Source organism: Chionomys nivalis, chromosome 17 (genome assembly GCF_950005125.1).
Source record: "Chionomys nivalis chromosome 17, mChiNiv1.1, whole genome shotgun sequence".
NCBI classification, from domain to species: Eukaryota; Metazoa; Chordata; class Mammalia; order Rodentia; family Cricetidae; genus Chionomys; species Chionomys nivalis.
The window spans coordinates 56,653,030-56,675,581 of NC_080102.1; the positions used below are offsets into that span (position 1 = coordinate 56,653,030).

Sequence of the window (22,552 nt, forward strand, 5' to 3'; positions counted from 1 at the left end):
GGAGGGTGTCATGGTAAGCAGTCTACACTAGGTTCTAGTCCCATTTCAGTCCCCAATCCTCGGGGACACCTTGGATAAGTAACTGGCCCTCCCTTGGCCTCAGTTTCCCCTTTAACCATAGCATAAAGTCTTCACTCTATGCTCGTCAGTCCCTCCCCAACTTCTGTTCCTCGGACTACTGCTGGCCAGGAGATCTAGAAGGCCATCATCTGAATGCATTGAGTCATCCCACCTTCGAGTCTCCAGAGAAGGAAGAGGCGTGGGGTAGGCCCCTCTTCTAGGCCTGTGACAGCAGGGTGGCCTCGCCTGGACACTGACCAAGTGAGTGGCACCAAGACTAGAGGTTCACTAGCAGGCACTGGGGTTTGCTTGAGCTTATAGGACTGGCTGTGCCTCACACGTGTCACACAAATGCCTTCTTCCTGTGGCAAGGGTGGCTCTGAGCTGACGGGTGGTATCTGGAATCTGTTGCAGCTACAGAGACTCTGAATTTGGGTACCTGTTTGCCTCAAAATGCAAACAGCGCTGAGCAATGGCTGACGGAACCCGAGTTCTTCCTGAGAGCCCGGCACTGTATCCATGTAAATCTCTATCCCATAAGATATTTTTATTATCTCATCTATAGAGACAGACCAGAAATGTCACATCTCAGAGACAGGAGTGGGCTCTGCTGAACAGAAGCCCTCATTTTCCCCAGTTGATTCTAGTGACTGAACCATGCGGGGCCAGGATCCCAGAGCCACTGAGCTGCGGGCAACGGGAGCTGCTCTCTGGCTGGGGTTTTGACTGAAGGTATAGCATAATGACTTATGGGTGATTAACTGTGAAAAAGCCAGTTCTAGGCCTTTTGTCTTAGAAACTTGTCACAGGCCATCCGGTTGTTTTCCATCCCTTTCCAGAAGGAAGACCGTCCAGTCTGCTCCAACAGTTCCTCACAGTCGGTTTTGGATGAGGCACTGCCCCTTCCTTGACCAGTCAGTCAGTGAGAAAACCATTGGACACGGTCTTCTCTACAGGAACTGGTGCTGGTGGTGGCCACTGTGGAGGCGGGGGAGGCCCTGCGGCAGCTCCCTGGGGTAGCTGAGGGAACAAACACGGAAAACAGGGGACGTCAATCCTTATCTGGAGTTCATTAATGAGAACATTAGTCAGCTGTGGAAGCCAAGATGGTAAGATAGGACATTGGGTGGGCAGGGGCAGGGCTGGGGGCAAGGCCACCATGGGAGAACATGGTATTGGCAGACACACCTCCTCTATCCCACGTGCCCAAATCCAGGATAGAAAGGTCCTATAAATGCCCAAGGTCCAGCCTCCACAGAGGCCCAGAGAAAGAGAGGAGAGAAAGAGAGAAGGGGGCAAGGAAAAGCCACTCCCGTGGCCCAGACCCCTGGCCAGGGCTCAGAAGGCTGGGCAGCATGTGGGAACTCCGATCCATAGCCTTCTCCCGGGCTGTGTTGGCTGAATTCCTGGCCACGCTCCTTTTCGTTTTCTTTGGCCTTGGCTCAGCCCTCCAGTGGGCCAGCTCCCCGCCGTCTGTGCTTCAGATTGCTGTGGCCTTTGGCCTGGGCATTGGCACCTTGGTTCAAGCTCTGGGCCATGTCAGCGGGGCCCACATCAACCCTGCTGTGACTGTGGCCTGCCTAGTGGGTTGCCATGTCTCCTTCCTTCGAGCTGCCTTCTATGTGGCTGCCCAGCTGCTGGGGGCTGTGGTCGGGGCTGCGATACTCCATGAGATTACTCCAGTAGAAATCCGCGGGGACCTGGCTGTCAACGCTGTGAGTATCCTGAAGCTCTGCCCCTTCTCGGAGGGGCAGACACTGAGAACTCTTGGGCTGGATGAGAGGTGTGGACAGGCCAAGTGGGGAAACAGAGAGCTAGGCTAGGAACACAGCTACATCAGGAGAGCTGAGGAGAGAGCCAGAGTCACCAGGAGCAGAATCCTGTTGGCCACCTAGGGGCCTTGCACCCAGTCCCATCAAGGGAGAGCATGCTCGGGTTTCTGTTGTGCTCCAGAGAAGGCCTAGGGTGGAGTGCAGCCAGACACAGCATCCTAGAACAGATACCAACCCCTTGGGGCCTGGGGAACTTCCAAGTGCGGTTGCAGAGATCTAGAGAGGAAGGGATGACATCTCTCCACAGCGCTGACTGTGTGAGGACTAGATAGTTAGTTCCTCACAAGCCAAACACTGACAGCTCCGTAAGGGAGGGTGGGCTTGGGTGGGCAAGGTGTGTGCTAAACCCTCAAACCCTGATTCAGCAACAAAGCCCATAATCTCTTCCTCAACCAATTGTCCTAAATAATACCATCTGGGCTTTGTCTCACTAACAAAGAAACAGACTTGGGAAGGGAAGAGGTGGAGCGAATGTTCTAGAGTTTGCTCATGCCAGAATTACCAGAACCTGACAGAAGCCTGCAGGGAGAGTCTGCAGCTTGCCAAGCAATGGTGTCTTCGTGCCATGGTGGTGCACAGTGCCCGGGGCACTTTGAGAGGAGAAAATGGAGCCATGGTCCTTCTCCTCTCCAATCTGTGCAGGCCTAGGAATCTAGGGACCCTTCAGCACAACTAGACCCCTACCCAAAACCAGGAAAGCAAGAACCTCTCATGCCTCCTTCTCTGTTTCGCCACTCACTTGCTCCCTCGGTCACTCACCTCATCTGAAGGAGTGACTTTCCTTATGAGAGGGACAGAAAACACTCGTCTTCAAACTGGAGAGTACAGTGAGGCTAGGGAGGCCGAAGCGAGGGATGGAATGTATCTATTGCTATTAAAAATTAAATGGATTTTACAACAGCCAGACATCCAGCCAGACAGAGTCAAAGAAGAACTTCCTGAAAGCACACCTCAGGCTTTTTCTAGCAGGAAGACACTGGGGAAACTAAGGCCCTGGCCTCCAACATCTCCCAGTCTACCCAGCAGTCACTATCAAATGTCCTCTGCATTGACTCCATCTTGCGTGGTGGCGGGAAGCCTGCCTGTCTGGAATAAGGCAGCATAGTGCCCATTTGCCCTAAGGCTGGTAAGAGACCAGTGGCCACCCGAGCTGCTCATGTTCTCTGAGGATGACACCAAGAGGCAGCTTGGACCACAGGAAGTTGCCCTTGATGCGGATCTGCCCTTTGCCAGGCCACATACTAGTTTATCCTTGGTACAGCGTTGTAAGTTGAGTTCTGAGGTCTCCCGATCCTGTAGTTTTAACCCGGCACTCAGTGGGTCCAAATCATGGAGGCAGTAAACAGTGTCATCTAGAAATAGTCCAGGCTATGTGACATCAGACCCGCATCTTGAGCGTCCCCCTTGAACAGCCACTGCCAACAAGAGTGGGGTTAGAGGCTCGCCCTTGTCATCCTTGATCCTCCAGGATTGGTCTTATCCTCCTCCTTGTACAGAATGGGACACTGAGACCAAAGCAAACAGTCCCCCAGCAAACAGAATCCTCAAAAGCAGCAGTTCCAAGCCCTCTTTCCTGTCTCTAGGAGGCTGTAGCAGAGCAGAGATTGAGGCTAGACTCTAGAAAGACCTTGAAGCTGAGGCTAGGAGCTCAGGACCTAGAGGAGGTGTGTGGGGCTTAGGAATTGTCACCGGCCCTCCCTGTGCAGTGCTCAACCCCAGAGGGCAGGGCGTGGGGCACAGGATGACAAACCCAGAGAGAAATCAGCACTGGGTGTGGTCAGGTTATGAAATGGCCTCTTAGTTCAACCCCAAGTTCTCTTCTTTCCCACAGCAGGAGCTGCATTGACCATGGGCACCCCACCTTCAGCATCTAGAGCCCTTGCCCCGCCCTCCCCACCCCCCCCACCACCCAACCACCCACTCTCCACCCTCCACCTGCCTCCACAGGATTTGCAGGGAGCAGCCCTGGGGACAGAATTCTGAATGCAATGGGGAGAGGTGAAGGCAGAGGTGACCCACCAGACTATAGGTTCTTTGACCTTGGGACCCCAGAAAGATTGATCCCCTCCGCATCCCATTGCATCGGGGTGACCTAGAGAAACAGACTGTTCTGTTACCAGTCCCAAAGCTTCCTTCTGCAATCAGACCCCTCCCCCAAATCTGAATCGCGACATCTTTCCTCTCACGGATCTCAGCCTCCATACCTGTTAGGTTCTGGGATCTACCTCCCACCCTCAGGCTGTCCAGGGTTCCCGCCTGCCTCAGGGCCAGGATCCAGAAGGGGTAGTGGTTGCAATTAGGGTGGAGGGGGCAGTTTTCTGGCTCTCACCCTAGAGACCTCCGTGGAGCTAGAAGCAGAGGAACAGAAGAGGGGGCAAGCAGAGTGAGCAGCTCCCCTCCACTCACTCACCGCCCCCCTCCAGCTCCACAACAACGCGACAGCGGGCCAGGCGGTGACCGTGGAGCTCTTCCTGACCCTGCAGCTGGTGATCTGCATCTTTGCCTCCACGGACGAGCGGCGCAGTGACAGCCTGGGCAGCCCTGCTCTCTCCATCGGTTTCTCTGTAACCCTGGGCCACCTCCTTGGAGTAAGTCACGGCCGCAGGTTCCAGCCACCCTGCAGGAACCAAAACATACACGTCCCCCAAAGAAACACCCACATAGGACATTGTAGAGATAGACACACACAACTCCCCAAAGGGACAGTTTCCCAGAATGCCCAAGGGAGACACATAACCTGAGACTGGGGCTCCCAGACACCCCAAAGGAATTTTTTTTTTTTGAGACTGGGTCTCGCTAGCCTCAGCTGGTCTGAAACTCACTCTATAGACCAGGTTATCCTTGAACTCACTGAGATCCTCCTGCCTCTGCCTTCCGAGTGCTGGGAGGGGGTGGGGGTGAGGCTGCCCCATCCTTTTCTCAGTCTCCTTTTTTCTCTACTCCCCCGCCCCCCACCCCCACCTCCTACTGCAGATCTACTTCACAGGCTGCTCCATGAACCCAGCACGCTCCCTGGCTCCAGCAGTCGTCACGGGCAAGTTTGATGACCACTGGGTAATGGCCAAAGCCCTGACTTCCCCATTCCTAGAAATCATTCCAGAGAGACACTAGGGGGCTATAAAAGATGGGGTGGATGGAGGAGTGGACTTCTCAATCCCTCTCCACTTGTCCTGAGGCCCTGGGAAACATTTGTTCCATCCTTCAGAGCCGTGCCAAAGATTCGGTCTTCCCCTGTCCCTTGCTATAAATGAAGATAACAGTCAGTATTTTATCGGTTTTCTTGGGGAAAATTAAGCGAGTTTATCTCCATAACATAGTGTCTGGCATTCAGGACCCAATAAATGATACTCATGCTTAACAGTTAGCTTGGTATGTGCTGGGCCCTTTGCTCGGAGCTTTGCAAACCTTGCCCGTTTAATTGCTCCATCTCTACGAAGTGAGCATTCTTGTAAGAAAAGAAACAGGTTCTGAGAAAGTGAGTTGTCTAAGTTCACACAAGTGGTAGAATCCGGACTCCCAGCCAGGCAGCAGGCTTAAGATTTTGCCCACTCAACCTCTACACTAACAAGTCGCCCTTGACAGCTCATGCTGACGGTATAAGAGGCACCCGAGGGCCAATTCCTACGCAGCCTGGACAGCAGTGTACAGGGAGCTTCAGCGGGCTGGGTGAGCCGGTGCCAGAACCTCTCCTCTCACTCTGCACAGGTCTTCTGGATCGGACCCCTGGTGGGCGCTATCCTCGGCTCCCTCCTCTACAATTACCTGCTGTTCCCCTCGGCCAAGAGCCTGCAGGAGCGCCTGGCGGTGCTCAAGGGCCTAGAGCCCGACACTGATTGGGAGGAGCGCGAGGTGCGGCGGAGGCAGTCGGTGGAGCTCCACTCCCCGCAGAGCCTGCCGCGTGGGAGCAAAGCCTGAGCGTCCCGCCCCGCACCACCCCGCACCGCAGCGTACCGCAGCGCAGTCAGCGACCGCCCGCCCCTTCCCTTCCCAGGAGCACCGTCCGCCCCCGGTGCAGAGTGGCTGCTCCAACGCCCGCAAGCGCGGTGAGCCTCAAGAAGGGGCTCTCCCAGGAGCCTAGCAGCACCCCCACTCTGAAGTCTTGGCCCCAGCGACCATCCGGCTCACCTCTTGCCGGGAACCAGGAACTTGGGGAAACAAGCCAGTGGGGAGGGAAAGCAGGCAGGCGGGAGAAGGAGAGCTCTGGAGAGCCCGCACCTGGTGCAGGGGGAAACGTGCGTGTAGAGACCACCTTGGGGGCCTGTGGTTGGTATCTGGTTTTGTTCAGGTGTAAAAGTGCTCGTCCATCTCCGCGTGCTTCTGTCCTCAAGTACAGGGTCTGCATGTGCCTGAGAGTGACCCTGAATGCCCATGGTGATACAGGGCGGGGATTTCTCATTCCCGCTTTGGCCGCCCACTCTGGCACCTGCAATAAATCCACTTTCTCTGCTATGGAAGAGTCCCCCTAGCAAGTCAGGAAGGAGTGGGGAGCCGGTTTCCAACCTCATCCTCGACCCTCTGGGAAGACTCTACCAAATAAACAGTCCACGGCCCAAAGACTTGCCAGGACTCATTGCTGGAAGGAGACTGTCAACTAGAGAACAAGTTCCCTATACATAACCTCTGGGGAAGGAAGGACTGGGTATCCAAGGACCCCTTTTCTACCCTAAGGGAGGGCTCTTCAACGGGGAGAGGGTGTTGCTTGACTCTCTTCCCCAGGGAGCCCCCCTCCCCCAAAGATTAGTCTACCATTTGGGCAAAGAAAACAAAAGCCCTCCGTCGGGCCGCAGTTTTTGTCCTGAGAGGAGAGATTTGCAATTAGATACTGCATGAAAGGAGACACTCGGTTTCGCAAGGGAACCCAGGAGCCTGGCACACAGCACATGCCTATGGCTGGCAGGGCAAGGTGCTCAGGCATGCAACCACAGGCACCAAGCAACACCCCTCCGTCACTTGTTGCCCCTCCCCCGCAGGAATCTCTGTTCCCTCTTTCCTTTCCTCCCTCCCTGCCCTGTGCTCCACGCTCCGCCAGCTCCCACAGCCTGACGCTTACTGTGTGGACCTTGCAGTCTGCGCTCTCCTGGATCAGAGGAAGGAAGTGACTGGAGCAGGCAGAGGCGGGTTCAGAATCTGGAACCCAGACTTCTAAACCAGAGCAGGGCAACGGCTCTCAGATGAGATTAAACTGGGATTAAATAAGACTATGTATATAAAGATGCCCTGTGAACTGTGATTCCATTATCACAGGTTATTAGGCTCATTTTCATTATTGCTGCCTTCTCCAGGAGGGGAAGGCAGAAAAGCCAGACCTCTAGGTTTCTCTACTTCGTGTAATTGGTAGTTAGAGCAAACTGGAGCCCTGGGGCCCCAAGGTCCAGACAGAAGGAGCCAGGTTTGGCGCTGGTTGCTTCCTGGTCCAGGCTCTGAGCTTTCCTCATTGCCTGCGTGCTGGCTGGCTTCCACCTTCTCCCTCGGCCACCCTTCCTCTCTCTGCAGCGGCTAACTAATCCAAGGCTCACGCCTGGCGCCTCTTCTCCATATTGTCACCCCACACTCTCAAGGCTTCTGACTGCATCTGTCCACAGCACCAGCCTCACTCCAACACCCCATTCACGTGACCAGATCAAAACAAAATCTCTGTAGCTGTGACCTTTGTGTCTCCCTGACCAAACTTCTCATTGGAGGCAAGAAGAGGCTCATTGGACATGCACACTGTGAGAAGGACTCTCCCATACCTCAACAGCTGCTGACGGTGACTTGACCTCATGGCTTCCAAAGAGTGGCATCAGTGACCTCTGGGGCCTCCTCTCGGTCATTGCCCTGAAAGCTCAAAGGATTTAGGCACCCCGTGCTCACTCCACTTACCCCGACACACCCCTCTTGAAGGTCAAGGATGTATCTGGACCACTTCTTGAGTCACATCCGCCCCGAGACTGAAGCCTAAATGATAGGAGAATCAGAGAATAAGAGTGACACGTGTCTCTGTGTCCCAGCACCAGGGCTGGCCACTTCCTACGTTTTGACTCATCTATGGAGACCTTCCATAGGTTCAGGAAGGGTCACAGTCCCCAGCCATGTAAGACTACACAATTCCCTCAACATTCCAATCTTGTGAGATAGGCAGAGCAGATGTTTCTTCTCCCACTTGATTCTAGAACTGAGGCCCTAAAGGCTGGCCCAAAGACACACAGGTAATACACAGCAAAGCCAAGACTTGAACCCAGGCTGTCTTACACAAGATCCTGCATCTTTCCACTGAGGCCATCCCCAATCTCTTTCTGAGAGCCCCTGACCAAAACCAGAACACTCAGCCCAGTCCAAGTCTCCATCATGTAGTGGACAGATGGTCTTGAAGTGGGTGGTTCCTGCCCTTGAAGAGCACCCAGTCAAGAAGGGGGAGGTCAGACACACCCAAACTAGACAGACACAGCACAGCATAGAGGCAGGTGAGCAGACTTGCAGGTCCCCAAGCTGGGGACACGCACAGCTCTGGACTGTCCCGGTGGTCCCATTTTGTGCAGAATGACTTCATCCCTCCAAAAGTTGCTCTGGTGTTTGTGTCTACAAGCTGTGGCCCCGAAGGTACACCACGCCTCGCAGGCAGAGGGTAAGCCCCTCGGAGTCAAGGCATTCTCTTACTGTCTCTTCCTTTTGGTCTTGTCAACACGGTGTTCTGCATATAGAAAACAATAAATGCTCATTTGTCAATAAATGCTTCCTCTCTCCCACAGCTTAAAAATGATCAATTCAGTCCACTTGCCTGAGGCAGTTCCAGGATCCTAACATTTCCACCCCAACCCTCTCCTTCCAGAGGTCCCTATATTAGGAGAGATGGGAGAAGAACCTTTCTCTGAGAGATGTTAGCCCCTCTGCCACAGGTAGGAAGACACTCTTCCCAGATCAATAGGGAACATCCTTTGGAATAGGAAGGTCAGGACCTTGAGTGTGCAGGGCAAAGACAATTCTTATTATTACTTTTATTTTATCGTATGTGTTATGAACATGTTGCCTGCATATATGTCTGTGCACCATGTATGTGCTTGGTGCCCATGAAGGCCAGAATAGGTCATCCCTTGAACTGGGTTACAGACCATTGCGAGCCACCATGTGAGCTCTGGGAATCGAACCCAGGTTCTCTGGAAGAGCAAGCCAATGCTCTTAACCAGGGAACGATCTCTCCAGCCCCTATTCTAAAATATAGTACCTCTGACAGCAGTGGCAGGGACGGAATCCCAGCCCCGTTGCCACCCACAAGTACCTGAGTTCTCTTAATCTTAGTTCAGATCGGATCCTTGGCTCTGACACAGAAAAGAACTCCAGGAGACGCCAGCACGAAGTAGGGTTGGAGTTCATTAAAAGACACTTTTATTAGAAGAAAAACGAGGACCAGCTGAGAGCGTGGGCACTGGCTTCTCAGTGAAGACTGCCAGTGACATGTCTGAGAGTGTCAGCCACATAGGACACGTTGGTGACTCTCAACGGGGTGCTAAGAAATTGGTTTTCTTCAATAAATGTGATTTCAGGGTGTCTCTGGAAGTGGCTCTGGGGGGGGGCTTGGGTCTGAAAGAGCAAAACTGGAAGCTGCACGAGGTTGGGATGTGCTGTTCTTCTGTAAAGGGCGTTCCTGACGGGATTCCTAGAAAATTACAGGTTTAATTGTAACCTGGGAAGGAGACAGCCTTAAGCAAATGTTAATTGCGTTGGGATTGTTGACTCCGCACTCGTCTGAGTCCCCTCTCTATAACAGATTGTAAAGGAGCTCCCGAGGTGTCTTGGGTGGGATCACAGTGAGATAAGAAATGCCAGGAGACACCATGTTTCACAAGTCTTTTTTATTGTAAATGGCATCTTCCCTGAGAGGCTAGAAAACTGGGGGGTTGTGGTTGGGAAAGGAGAAAGCTTTAAGCAAATGTTGCCAACTGTGTTGAAATTTTTGGTCCACTGCTGGTAAGAGGCTCCATCCAGACTCTGGGGTAATAGGTTCCTTTCTCTTCTCATGTCTCCATAATTTTTCCAGTAAGGGACCTGGTGACCCTGATGGTTAGAGAGATGAAAAGGCCTCAGACGCAATCTTTGGAAACAGAACCGGTTGCCCTTGGGGGGACCTTGGCAGATGGGGCCTTCTTTGGTTACACCAAGGCCATTCCTTGTGACCAAGTCTGTGGTCTCTATCCCAGGCCACTGTGCCAGCCTGAGCAAGTGACTTCTGAGTTCTGGTCTTCTCACGAGGTTGCTTGGAATTAAATAATTAGCACAGAAGAGACAATTCCAATCTATATTTTAATCCATAAAATGGCAGGAACTAGTTCTTTTGTTTGTTTGTCTTTGAGATAGGGTCTCACTACGTAGTCTCTGGCTGATCTAGAACTTACTAGACCAGGCTGGCCTTGAACTCTCAGAGATCTGCCTGCCTCTGCCTCCCAAAGACTGGAATGAAAGCTGTGAGCTACCATGCTTGACCCAAACTAACTTTTTTCCTCCCTAGCACTGGGAATTGAACTTAGGACCCCACACATGCTAGGCAATGGCTCTACCACTGAGCCGTCTTCCCAGCAAAAGCAAGTTCTTAGCCTTCCTGGTCCTTTGTTAGCTGGGGAAGCATAAGGCTCTCATTCTCAGGCAGGAATGCCCTTTGATGGCCGGACTACCAGGAGCTCTGACCTCTGCCCACTCGGGGAAAATAGAATGTGAGACCTATGGATTCAGTAAGACAGTGCCTGGACAAAAAAGGTGAAGAAAAATAAATAAATTATTTTTTTAAAAAAGGAGAGCGGTGCCTAGGGAAGGCAAACTAAGAGCTACAGAGAGGGGGTGGGGGTTGTCTGGCCTCCAGGTCTCTGAAGTGATTGTGGCCCTTCTCCAGTCTGAACCTCAAGCCCTAAAGAAAATCCTTATTGCAGCTGCCTTGCCCTGCTGGGGGCATAGCCTTGCAACTCTACAGAGAAAAGAACAGTCCACCTGACTGGAGCCGTTGGGGAGGAGTCGCTCAGCAGGAAATGCCAGGCAAAATGGGAAACAATAGCAGGGTTTCTTTGGACCCTGTTTTCTTTGGCCTCTTAGCTGCCACCTGGCCTAAAGTCCCTCCTCCAGGGTCTTGCTTTTCTGCAGGCGCCTCCTCTCACCCTCTGCTGGACAAGCGTATCTTTTCTCTCTCCCGGCTGCACCTTAGGACATAACTGCCCTGGGAGGTTTTTAAATGGATCACAGTATGAGATGACTTTCCTGAGCCTTGCTCTATGGCTGGCACAATGCAAAGTGTTCAAGCTTGAATGGTGGAGGGCAGAGGGGGCCCTGAGGTGGGTCCCTGCCCTGTCCCCAAGCCCTGAAAAGCCCTCTCTCCTCCTTCCACACATACCAAACCTGGCTGAGAGCAGCAGAGGAGGTCTGGAAGCCCAGAGAGGAGAGATAAGGGACAAGAGGGAGCAGGGAACTAGAAAAATGTGTGACCCAGTCCTAGAATGTGGAAGCATTTGATTGCGGTGGGAGCGGGGGCCAGAAAGACAAACTGTATGAGAGTCAGATAGGAAAATGAGATAGAGACAGGCAAAAACAAGGACCCACAGATTAAGAGACTAAAGAACGGTGAAATATTGAGTAGCCAGAAACAGTAATAGACAGGTTGACTGTAAAAGGAAGGAAGGAAAAAGCAGAAACCAAAAGTCAGACAGACAGGCAGAAAGAGGGTGACTTAGAAAACAAAAAGAGATAGAAAAAAGGAAATGGCCAAGAGACTGTGTGGGAGGGAGCAGAAATGAACGAACACACAGAGAGAGAGAGAGAGGAGAGAGAGAGAGAGAGAGAGAGAGAGAGAGAGAGAGAGAGAGAGAGAGAGAGAGAGAGCCACGTTTGGAAAAAAAAAAGACCGACCAACAGGGATTAGAAGCCGACTTGGAGAGCGATCAAAACTAAATGAGGGTTTAAATGGACCTCAAGAGTCTGGCTGAGAAGGAAGCGGAGGTCTAAAGTGAGGGACTTCTGGGTCCAAAACAATAGAGGCCAAGACCCTTCACTCTGACCCCAGTCTCAGGGTCTCTTCCCTAAGCCCAAATCGGTCACCACCCCAGGGCTCCCAAGGGCTGCCATGGAGAATGTCTCCTAGAGCCTGCTGCCTAGGAGCCGACACTGCCACACGTGGCGTCGAGGATTGCCAAGCGCAGGGCAGGCTGGCACTGTGTTCCCTACCCAACGCCCCCGCTCCCGCCGGGCTGGACCGGGGAGAGGCCCACGATCGCCGGACCGCCCCCGCCACGGGCGGATAGGGAGCTAAGAGGCGCTGTCCTCAGAGAGTCGCATCACTCTGGCCTGGCCGTGGGTGAAGCCGGGTCAGGATGCCCTGGTCGCGCGAGGAAAAGGAGGAGCTGGACCAAAAGTCCGAGGAGCAGAAAAAGGAAAGACTGTCAGCCATCCCGGTCCGCAGGTGAAGGCCGACGAGAGGGACTTCCAGAGCTCGGTGCGACGGAAGGCAGCAGCCCAGGGAGCCCGGGCACGTACGTCGGTCCGGAGGGCGCGGGAGCAGCGCGGAGCGCACGATGCGCGCGACCCAGGCCGCCGGGCCGGTCTACACCGCCGCGTGGGTCACGTGGCCCGGGCGGGTCCGCCGCTGTGCGGGCGGGGGGTCGGGGGCGCGCGGGGCGGGGGGCGGCGAGCGCGCGCCCGCCAGGCTCGCTCCCTGCGCGCTGCGCTGGCCCCTGGGCACGGGAGCCGCCCCCGGCCCCCCCGCGCTCTGCCCGCCGCGGGGCGCGCGCCCTCTATATAGCGCACCCCTGCCCGGCCCGCGCCAGGCCGCCTGCCACGGAGTGGGCGCCGCACCGCCAGCAGAGCCCCGAAGCCAGAGGCCCGCCGCTGCCAGCGCCGCCCCGACGGCCTCCCTGCGACGCTGCCGCTGCCACCGGACACCCAAGGCCACCATGAAGAAGGAGGTGTGCTCAGTGGCCTTCTTCAAGGCCGTGTTTGCGGAGTTCCTGGCCACCCTCATCTTCGTCTTCTTTGGCCTGGGCTCGGCACTCAAGTGGCCCTCGGCGCTGCCCTCTATTCTGCAGATCTCCATCGCTTTTGGCCTGGCCATAGGTACCCTGGCTCAAGCTCTGGGGCCTGTGAGCGGTGGCCACATCAATCCGGCCATTACTCTGGCCCTCTTAGTAGGCAACCAAATCTCGCTGCTTCGTGCTATCTTCTACGTGGCAGCCCAGCTGGTGGGCGCCATTGCTGGGGCAGGCATCCTCTACTGGTTGGCGCCAATCAATGCCCGGGGCAACCTGGCCGTCAATGCGGTGAGTGCCTAGCAGACGGTAGAGGCATGGGCAGAGACCCTGGGAACATTAAGACCAGATCCTCCATGCTCCTCCATCTTGAGAATGGGTACAACCAAAAGGCTGGTGCACAACAACTTTACCAGGAAAAATAGGTTTACCAACCAACCTCCTGGCCAAGCTGTGCCCCCTGTCCCAGCTTCTCCTCACACTCTACTTCATCTGCCCCTCCTCTTACACTGCTCTGCCTGGCCTTGCTCGCCATGGCTGTCGAAACATCCCCTCGGCTTCTAGGTTCACCTGTGAGCTTTTTCTTGTCATCCCCTTGGCCGTTTACTTTTAATGGAACTTTCAAAGAGCAATGGATCGTAATCGTGGTCTGGGTAACCCCAATCTTCATGGGCTTCCAATCTATTAGCCATAACATGGAGGTGGGCATAGGATAGCAAGTGTCATGGGTGTTACACTTAGAAGCTATGATGTGACACTCCCCAAATACGGGCTCCCCCTTTTGTAACTCCTGCTCCTGCCCCCTACTTCCTCCCCATTTTTGCAGCCCTAGATTCAGCCCCCTGTCCCATGTGAACTGGGTTCATTAATCAAACACAGAGGAGGATTTTCGCGGCCATTGTCAAGCCGTGAGTCAGCCACACTGGAGAGACGGGTTTGAGGTTGGCACCAGCAGCGGGTCAGGCACGGATAGGAGGCCAGGGGCAGTTTGCAGGAGGCAAACTGGGCAGCTGCCCACAGGAGGGAGGGTAAATGCCAGCTTGTGGGGGTTGGGGATTGGGCAGAGCCATTGACAAGATGGTGCTCAGGAAAACTCGCTGACACCCTACCCTCTGGCTACAGGCCTGAGCTTCAAGCCTGTGCACATTGAAGTATAGTTTCTGTAACGAAAGGCTTGTCTGGTTCATGCAGAGGGCTTGGTTTCCAAGAACTCAGGTTCTAGGTGTCCTTGAAGGCCAGAACCGTCACAGAACCTGAAGGCAGCAGGGACCTAATCCAGCTTTTCCTTGTAGCTCAGCAACAGCACAACGCCTGGCAAGGCCACAGTGGTGGAGCTGATCTTGACCTTCCAGCTGGCTCTCTGCATCTTCTCCTCCACTGATTCCCGCCGTACCAGCCCAGTGGGCTCCCCAGCTTTGTCCATCGGCCTGTCTGTCACACTGGGCCACCTTGTGGGGGTGAGTAGTGCTGACACAGGCTGGGATGTCATGGAGAGAGGCCACTCAGGATGAATATGGAGCCCTAGAACAGCGACTCCTCCAGAAAGATGAGACCCGGCAGAGGTTAAGGCCTGGTCTTGGGGCTTCTGGGCTGTAGCCCTACTGTGCCCTAGGTTTGAACTCCCCCAAAAGCCTCTCTGGACTGAGAAACAGTGTGACTAAGTGGAAGGGAGGGTGAGGTCAGAGAATTAGGCCCAAAAGAGGCTGAGACGGGAAGAGGACATGGTCTAGAGGGCATGGTTTGATGGTCAGGTGGGCTGTGTGAACAGTCAGCAACCTAGGAACTGGAAAACCCGACTTTGAGATGTGGGTGGTCCGTACACTGTGACCCTGAGAGATCCAGAATTCTGTGGGAGGGGAAGGGATGGTGCCCTCCTCACTGTGACCCTCATCTACCCAGATCTACTTCACCGGCTGTTCCATGAACCCAGCCCGCTCCTTCGGTCCAGCGGTGGTCATGGATCGGTTCAGCCCCTCCCACTGGGTGAGTGTGGGCCTCCCCTGGCTCCCTAACAGGTGTTGGAAACACAGTGAGCTGAACTGAAAGTCCAAGAGTGATCGGACTTTCTGGATGTTATGGGCCCAGAACCTGGGGGCTGGAAGGAGAAGGGAACACAGAAGGGGCTGAAATGAAGCCCGAGGGGTGGGGTGGACCAACACTTCTCTAGAAGTGGAGTGGGCATCTGTGTGTGTATCTGTCCAAGTGGAGATGTTGGGGGCATGTTTTTCTGGGACTGTCCCTCTGAACAGTGTGTTGTGTCCATATGTCAGCCAGGCTTAGAGTGCAGAAAAGGGTGGCAGAGCCTTGCTGGGGCTTCAGCAGGGGACTGCCCCTTGGAAGACATCGTGCTGGGGGCTCTGTTTGCCTACTCGGAAGGTTCCCTTGCCTCTCTTTAGACTGGGATTAGGAAGCCTGTCCGTCCTGGGCTCTGCCTGCCTCCTTGGAGGGTCTGCGTGTCTGTGTCCTCATGAGGAAGCATGAGTTGAGGGCTCAGCCTCTGCTCTAACTCTGTCTTGCAGGTCTTCTGGGTGGGGCCGATTGTGGGGGCCGTTCTGGCTGCTGTCCTCTACTTCTACCTGCTCTTCCCCTCCTCCCTGAGCCTCAGTGACCGTGTGGCCGTCGTCAAAGGCACATACGAGCCGGACGAGGACTGGGAAGACCATCGGGAGGAGCGGAAAAAGACCATAGAGCTGACAGCACACTGACCAGCACAGGCAGAGGCCAGTCCCACATCCCTGAACTGCTGGCAAAGAAGAAGAAAACTAGACCTCCGAGCATCCTTCCCAACCGCCCTCTTGGTGGGGAAGAGGCACTGGACCCATGCTGGAGATAGAGATGGAAGCAGAAGCCCACAGTGGGACACTCGGCTGGGGCCAGGGGCTGGAGTCTAACGGGGACAGGGTCTCTTCAGGATTAGGCAGAATGAATGCCATGGGGGCAGACCTCAGAGACTGTGACTGCAGTACCGAGCTCACAGACTGCCCAGGACCACACCAGAAAGGGGTGATATCAGCCTGCTATGTCGCTCAGCCCAACCTCTCAAGTGCCAAAGCCAGCCTCCATGTGGGCAGAGGGGACATCGCCCAGAACCCCTCAGCAGAGGGACAGATGGTTCATTGAATGCCATCCTATTTATTTTTGGTCAAGGATGGGAGAGGTGCTGGTTTTGGGTTGGGCACTTCCCAGTAAAACCATCAATCTTCATGTCCTGATGTCATCTCCCTCCAGAAACCTCTTGGGACAATGGCCAGTCATGTCTCCCTTTGAGATACCACACCCGCACACATGTTCATCAAAGGGCACAGAGACCGTCAGACAAGTCCTCCAGAAGAAAAGCTGAGACTAGGGGAGGCGGGCAGGACCAGAGAGCTGGAGGGTGGCGAGCCCACATGTAGAGACAGAAAAATACAGAAACAGCACAAGAGACCAGGGAGGGCCAAGAAGAGGGTCCATAGCCAAGTCACACGCCCATTCCACCTATCCCTTCGGCTATGTTAAGTCCCTGCCACTTGAGGAGGGCCTGGTGTGCCAGGTAGGGTGGGGAGGGAACCAACACAGGCCCTTGAGATTCCAAAGGGGTGAGAGGCTCTCAGTCTTGAGAGCACCAGCCTGGAGCTTCCTTCTCTGGGACTCCAGTGTTTCTGAAAGGCGGCGTCTTGGAGCCTGTGCTCAGAGGTTACCATAGGCACACAGCATCTCCCCACCCAGCTCCTCGGGGCTTCTGTCTCCCCACTTTTGGCAGGGTGGGGAGAGGATCCTGTCACCCCCTCACCCTCCTGTCCTTGCCTGCTTGTCCAGTTGCTGTTGACACTCGGGAAACTCCTGAGCTTCCATTGTTAACCTGTAAAATGTATCCAGACGCTTCCTCACGGGGTCATGAGGAGCCAGATGAGGTGAGGGCGAGGAGTCCCAACGGCCTCTCTGTGAGGAGCGGGTAAAGACCCATGAGCAATCAGCACCCAACCCAGCACCATGGTTAAAGAGTCCAGGATGGAAACTGGCCACCCACATCCAAATCTTTTTTGATTTTGTTTTCTTTTTCAAGTTTGTTTTGAGTTCCAGGGCTGTTCTGGAACTGTCTCTGTAGACCAGGCTGCCTCGCCCACCAAGGGCTGAGATTAAAGGCATACACCACCACCACACGGCCCCACATTCAAATTTTGCTACTCCTGGGATTATGAGCCCATGAATTGGGATCTATTTACCTGCCCCCTGGGTTACCATGAGGAGAAGTGAGACCCTGACGGGGAATTAGACCCTAGTAAGGATGGTACCTCTGAGAGAATAGGGATGTCTGCTCTCCAGATCCTGCCTGAGTCTGCTGCTCCTCAGCAGAACCTCTCCCTTGCTCCTCAGCTTCGCCTCAGCAGGGTCGAAGGCAGCAGGAATGGGAAGGAGAAGCTGCAGACCCAGGCTGGGAGGTCAACCCACCCAGCCCACCCCCGAAACAGCCTAGGGTCTGAAAGGCAGTGAAAACCGCTGGACCCAAACCTGCCTGCCCCACAGGTTTCCATGGAACACCAGTCAACTGAGGGCGAGGGGAGCGGGAGAGTACACGGAACCTACCCCTACACACACACACACACACACACACTGCATCTTGCCCATACACATACACACACACAGACACACACACACACACACACACACACACACACACACACACACTGCATCTTGCCTTCTCTTTCCCACTTCCTGCAAGTGAGGGTGCTGACTGCAAGTGCCAGCTCTAGCCAGCAGGGGGCAGACTCGCCCATCAAATCCATACACATCACTTCTTCCCTGGGATTGGACTCTGGATCCAGGCAGAGACGAGGCTGCTCAAGAGCACAAAGAGGGTGTCCCAGGCTTAGGTTTCTGAGGTAACCAGGGAGTAGCCCCTCGCCAGCCCAGTACCTCACTACCCAAGAGGAGGTGCAGAGGGCAACAGAACACCAGTTCAGCTTTCAGACAGCTCTGACTTGCATTCTCCTGTCTAACAGGCCCCAAGGGACCTGTGAGAGGGTGAACAGAGGCCTACAAGAGACAGACCCTCAGCATGGGTGAGGCATCGAGGCAGAGGAGTTACCGCTTAGCCTGATCCAGTTAGAGCAGTGCGCAGGCAGGTTTGCCAGCAGGGGGCGCTGTGCACCTGTGAGTGATCGTCCATGAACTGACAAAGAGTCATGCACACACACATACACTAATCCTGTCCATCTCTGGGGTTCCTAGCTGTGGCACTGACCTGTACCTGTGCTTGGGGAGGCTATATCTTCCCTGTGTGTTCCTCTTCTCTTAGCATGGGCATACAAGCCACAGTCATGGTGCCCCACCCCCACCCTGGCCCCGCACGCTCAAAGAGCCAGGCTCCATGTACTGTGTGCAGCCAGCGCACCTGTGGAAGTCCCACCCAAGCACACACATGCCCTGTCAGCTCTCTGAAAGACTTCTCTGCCTGAAGGTGGCATGGACGGAGAGCCCATATTCTCCAGCTGAAGGCTCTTCCTCTGCGTCTGTTCCTCTCTCTGGAAGCTGCCGGTTCCCATCAGCGGTGAATGGACAAGGTGCCGTGATAGATGGAAGAGGATTTGAGCTAAAACTGGATGGTGGTGGGCAGGAGGTGGCAGTTTAGGTGGGTGGCCAGGAGGAAGAATTTGGGGGAGGATCCGATCGCAGCTCCCCTCAGCTCCGTCCCCTCCTCTGTCTGTCAGTCTGGTCAGAACCAGCGAGGTGACACAGACTGCCTTGAGCCCCTTCCTTGTGATTGATTATGCCTTAGTTCTCTCTTGCTGGCCTTGCCCTCCCCACACCACTCCCCCCGGTCCTGGCCTGAGCGGGCTTCAGTGGGAGCTTACATCCAGGAAGAGCGGCAGGCAGCCAGGTGTGGGGCTGGGACAAAAGGCTTCTGAGCATGAGTGAGCTCAGATTGGCACTAGAGTCAGGGACTGTTTGGGCCCAGGGAGGTGCTGGCTGGAGCAGGAAAACCAGGAACTGGGCAATGCCCACCTGCCTGCAGGGAGTGAAAGACCTTGTCCCAGGCTGAGTGGGAGCCAGGGAGGTCTGTCCTGTATGATCTTGGGAAAGAAGCTACAGGGCACTTAGTGTATTTTACCTTCCGCCTGCAGAGCAGGGCTGCAGGTGGTACTTGGCCCCGACCTGCCACAGCAGTCGAAACCCTTCTTTGTCTACTCTCCAGTGCCGTGCCCCAGAGGTGAGGGAATGGGAGCAGATAGTGTCTCTGACTGGAGGCACTTTGCTGAGATGTCTTTAGAAACCTCTCCCAACCCATGGGGTCATAAGAACAATACCCACTTAAAAGCAAGGTTGTGCCATCACAGAAGCCAAACAGCTGGTCAGGGCGCAGTTTGTGTTACCAAAACTCTCCACACAGCCACCACTGCACACATCCAGAACCAGGCTAGACCTGGCAGCTGATAAATGGGCATCCTACCAGGCACAGCCCAGGAGAGGGCTGGGAAGCAGGCCTTTGGGGTACGCTGAGGGCACCCCCTCAGTCTCCCCCATTTGCTCAATCCTACATCTTTAAATTTCTCATTTAGATTCTGCTAGGAACAAACACCAGGAAAGGCTTCTCAGGGAAGCTGCACTTGAGAACTGTCTTGAAGGAGAGACAGAAGAAATTCCTCGCCAACGTGGCTCAGAAGGGACACCGTAAATGTCTGGCCCAGCTGTAGTAAAGAGGACGGGCGGGGCGGGAACTGGGGCAGGAGGAAGCAATCTCTCCTTGCGGGTTGGTCATTGAGGTAAAGGGGAGCCATTGAAGGCTTGATGGGTGATGTGACCACTGTGGCATTTTGGAAGGATCTCTGGCATAAGAGAAAGGCCGCCTCTTGTTTAGAGCTATGGGCAGCTGGGTAGGGTGTGGGCCATGGTTGAGCCCTCAGCTGGTAGGAAGCGGGCAAGAAGGCTGAAGGCCTGGCTTTCTAGGTAGGATGGGAGGTACAGGTTGAGTTGACCCACAATTATGGGAAGTCAGATGAAGCAAGGAGTTTGTGCAATGAGGGGAGGTTTGAAGATGGGCAGGGGGATGGGTCAGTGAGGAGAGACACCTTACAGAACCTGATGGCATGACTTCAATCCCTAGGACCCACATGGGAGAAATGGCTCCAGAAAGTTGTCCCCTGAACACGATCTGTGCATATACACATATACACACAATAAAATAAAAATGTAAAGAAAATATTCTTTAAGAATGGAAGAGAGCACCAATCCCAGCACTCAGGAGGCACAGACAGCAGATCTCTGTGTGTTCGAGGTCAGCCTGGTCTACAGAGCGAGTTCCAGGACAGTCAAGGTTATGCAGAGAAATCCTGTCTTGAAAAAACAAACATAAAAGGGAAAGAGAATCTTCTGGGGCCAGTGAGACAGAGCTTCCGCTTCCAATGAGGCCAGGGGCACATGGGTGCCTGGCCCCAGCAGGTTCGCCCTGGGGTCAGGGGTGTCCAGACTAAAGGAGACTGGAGCTGACTCCCAGCTGGCGTCCCCTATCCCTCCTGATCAGGCATCATGTCAACAAGAAGCTGGGGAGGAGACCTGAGAGTCACAGAGGAGGCAGAGGCCGGCCATTACGGCTGTGCCCGCACAGCGTCCAGTGCTGCCAGCTGGGCCTGGCAGCTCAGACCAGACAGAGAGGGGATGAGAACGAGAAAGGAGAGGAGGGGGACTAGCGGCAGGGCGCTGGCAAGAGCGTGCTGTGCCCAGTGAGAAACCAAGGTTCCTCTGAGGAGAGGAAGGGAAAGCCAGGACAGCTGGAAGAACAGAGGGGGCAGGGGAAGGGCTTGCCTGGGACTGAGATGGGGGAAGGTATGGCAGAGCCTGTGGTCCTTTGAAGATGTCAGAGAATTCAGTCCTGTGAGGGGTCAGGAGGACAGCCATAGGAACAGCAGACCAGAATGAAGCCAATGTGACAGCCACCTGCTCGTTACTGAGTCTCTGGTATAGGCAGTCTCCGTGCAAGACACTGTGTACAGCGATGAACTAAATGTGATTCCTTTCCTAAGGACTTAGCACTTGCTGGGGAGACACATCAGCTCTGCAGCAACAGTGTCCTGACTGTGTGTGAAACTGCCTAGGTATGGTGACAACACACAGAGATGTCCTTACCCGGGACAGAAGCAGGTGACACTGGAAGCTGGCCTCAGGGATGGGCTAGGAGTTACCCAGGCAAAGAGAGCGTGGAGGGCTCTCCGAGAAGAGGGAGAGTCTCAGCGAAGGGCAGGATGCTCACCCCATGATGCTGGCCAAGGAGGGTGGCAGAGGCCTAGCAGAGACTTCAGCAGAGCGCAGCCAACTGATCACCGCCTTTGTGAAGCTCCGTTCTGACTGGAGTGTGGAGAGTTGACTAGGGCAAAGTGAGGACCCCAACTGGCTAGTGGCTGCAGGGCTGCGGGAGGAGGGCACAGCCCGGATGCAAGCAGGATTTGAAACCAGCAGGGCTCGATAGCTTTATGGGGAGAAGGGTCAAGGATACTTCTTAGGTACCACCAAACTGAACTAGAGAAAAGGGAGGAGGAGATGGATGCATTTGGAGACAGACTGGGGAGCCTGAGGATAGGCAGGGCCCTCTGTGTGTGGCAGGCACAGCCAGGGGCCAGGGCAGGGCAGGGTGAGAGTATTGCTTGGTCAGCTCCACAGAGGGAAGACCTTTGTTTAAGAAGCTGCTGGGAGCCGGGCGGTGGTGGCGCACGCCTTTAATCCCAGCACTCGGGAGGCAGAGGCAGGCGGATCTCTGTGAGTTTGAGGCCAGCCTGGTCTACAATAGCTAGTTCCAGGATAGGAACCAAAAACTACGGAGAAACCCTGTCTCGAAAATCCAAAAAGAAAGCAGGGCGGTGATGGCGCACGCCTTTAATCCCAGCACTCGGGAGGCAGAGGCAGGCAGATCTCTGTGAGTTCGAAACCAGCCTGGTCTACAAGTGCTAGGTCCAGGACAGGCTCCAAAACCACAGAGAAACCCTGTCTCGAAAAAGAAAAAAAAGAAGAAGAAGAAGCTGCTGGGAACAAGGGGATACTGTCTAGGCATTGGTGACACTTTAGGACCAGCATAGCCGCAAAAGTAGATAACCATCTGACCTGATAAATCACAGGGTTCGAGGGCTCAGAGAGGCAGACAGGCAGAAGTAAGGCTATGAAGCAGGTAAGAGAAGACAGAGAGGCAGGAAGTGAGAGGACTGGAGGAAACTCCCCGGTGGACAGTAGAACTGGTCAGGGCCCCGTGTGGCAGCTGGCACAGTTTGAGGACTATGTGGTGAACCCAAACTCCATTGCTCCCGCCACAAACCCAGGACCACATATCCTCAGTAAAATTGACTCTGTTCGCATCTGCAATATGGGATTGTGGATTTAGGTGGGAATGGTGGAAAGACCTTAATTTCACACCTAGGTTTATGGGGCACAGGATACACCACCACCTCTTCAGAGGAAGAGACTAGATGGTTAGGGCATGAGAAAGCCTGAAGCAGGCCTTGAACTTGGGGTTCTCAGTGATCCTGCTGTCTCTGAGCTGACACTGGGGACCTGACATCCATTCTGAATCTCCAGGTCTCAGGCTAGACTTCTCTTAGCAGCCAGTGTTTGGCTGTCCTGGAAGGTTCCAGCTCAGTGCCCAGTGTCACCCCCTTACTGGCCTGCTCCCCGCATCAGGTGAGCCTTAGGTGGAGCTAGGCACGTGAGCACAACCCTCTG

The 22,552-nt window shown here is 54.7% G+C and overlaps 2 protein-coding genes across 2 annotated transcripts; both read left to right on the forward strand.

The window, feature by feature from the left end:
• The first annotated feature begins 1,415 nt into the window (after positions 1-1,415).
• Positions 1,416-5,879, forward strand: LOC130888951 (aquaporin-2). The gene is made up of 4 exons (XM_057792350.1): positions 1,416-1,775; positions 4,316-4,480; positions 4,866-4,946; positions 5,598-5,879. Exons 1-4 carry the CDS (start codon positions 1,416-1,418, stop codon positions 5,805-5,807), a joined length of 816 nt encoding a protein of 271 aa, XP_057648333.1. The 3' UTR covers positions 5,808-5,879.
• A 6,065-nt stretch (positions 5,880-11,944) lies between these two features.
• On the forward strand, positions 11,945-16,072 carry LOC130888639 (aquaporin-5). The gene is made up of 4 exons (XM_057791874.1): positions 11,945-13,159; positions 14,161-14,325; positions 14,768-14,851; positions 15,388-16,072. The coding sequence occupies exons 1-4, from the start codon at positions 12,419-12,421 to the stop codon at positions 15,571-15,573; spliced, it is 1,176 nt and encodes a 391-aa protein (XP_057647857.1). The 5' UTR covers positions 11,945-12,418; the 3' UTR covers positions 15,574-16,072.
• The last annotated feature ends 6,480 nt before the right edge of the window (positions 16,073-22,552 follow it).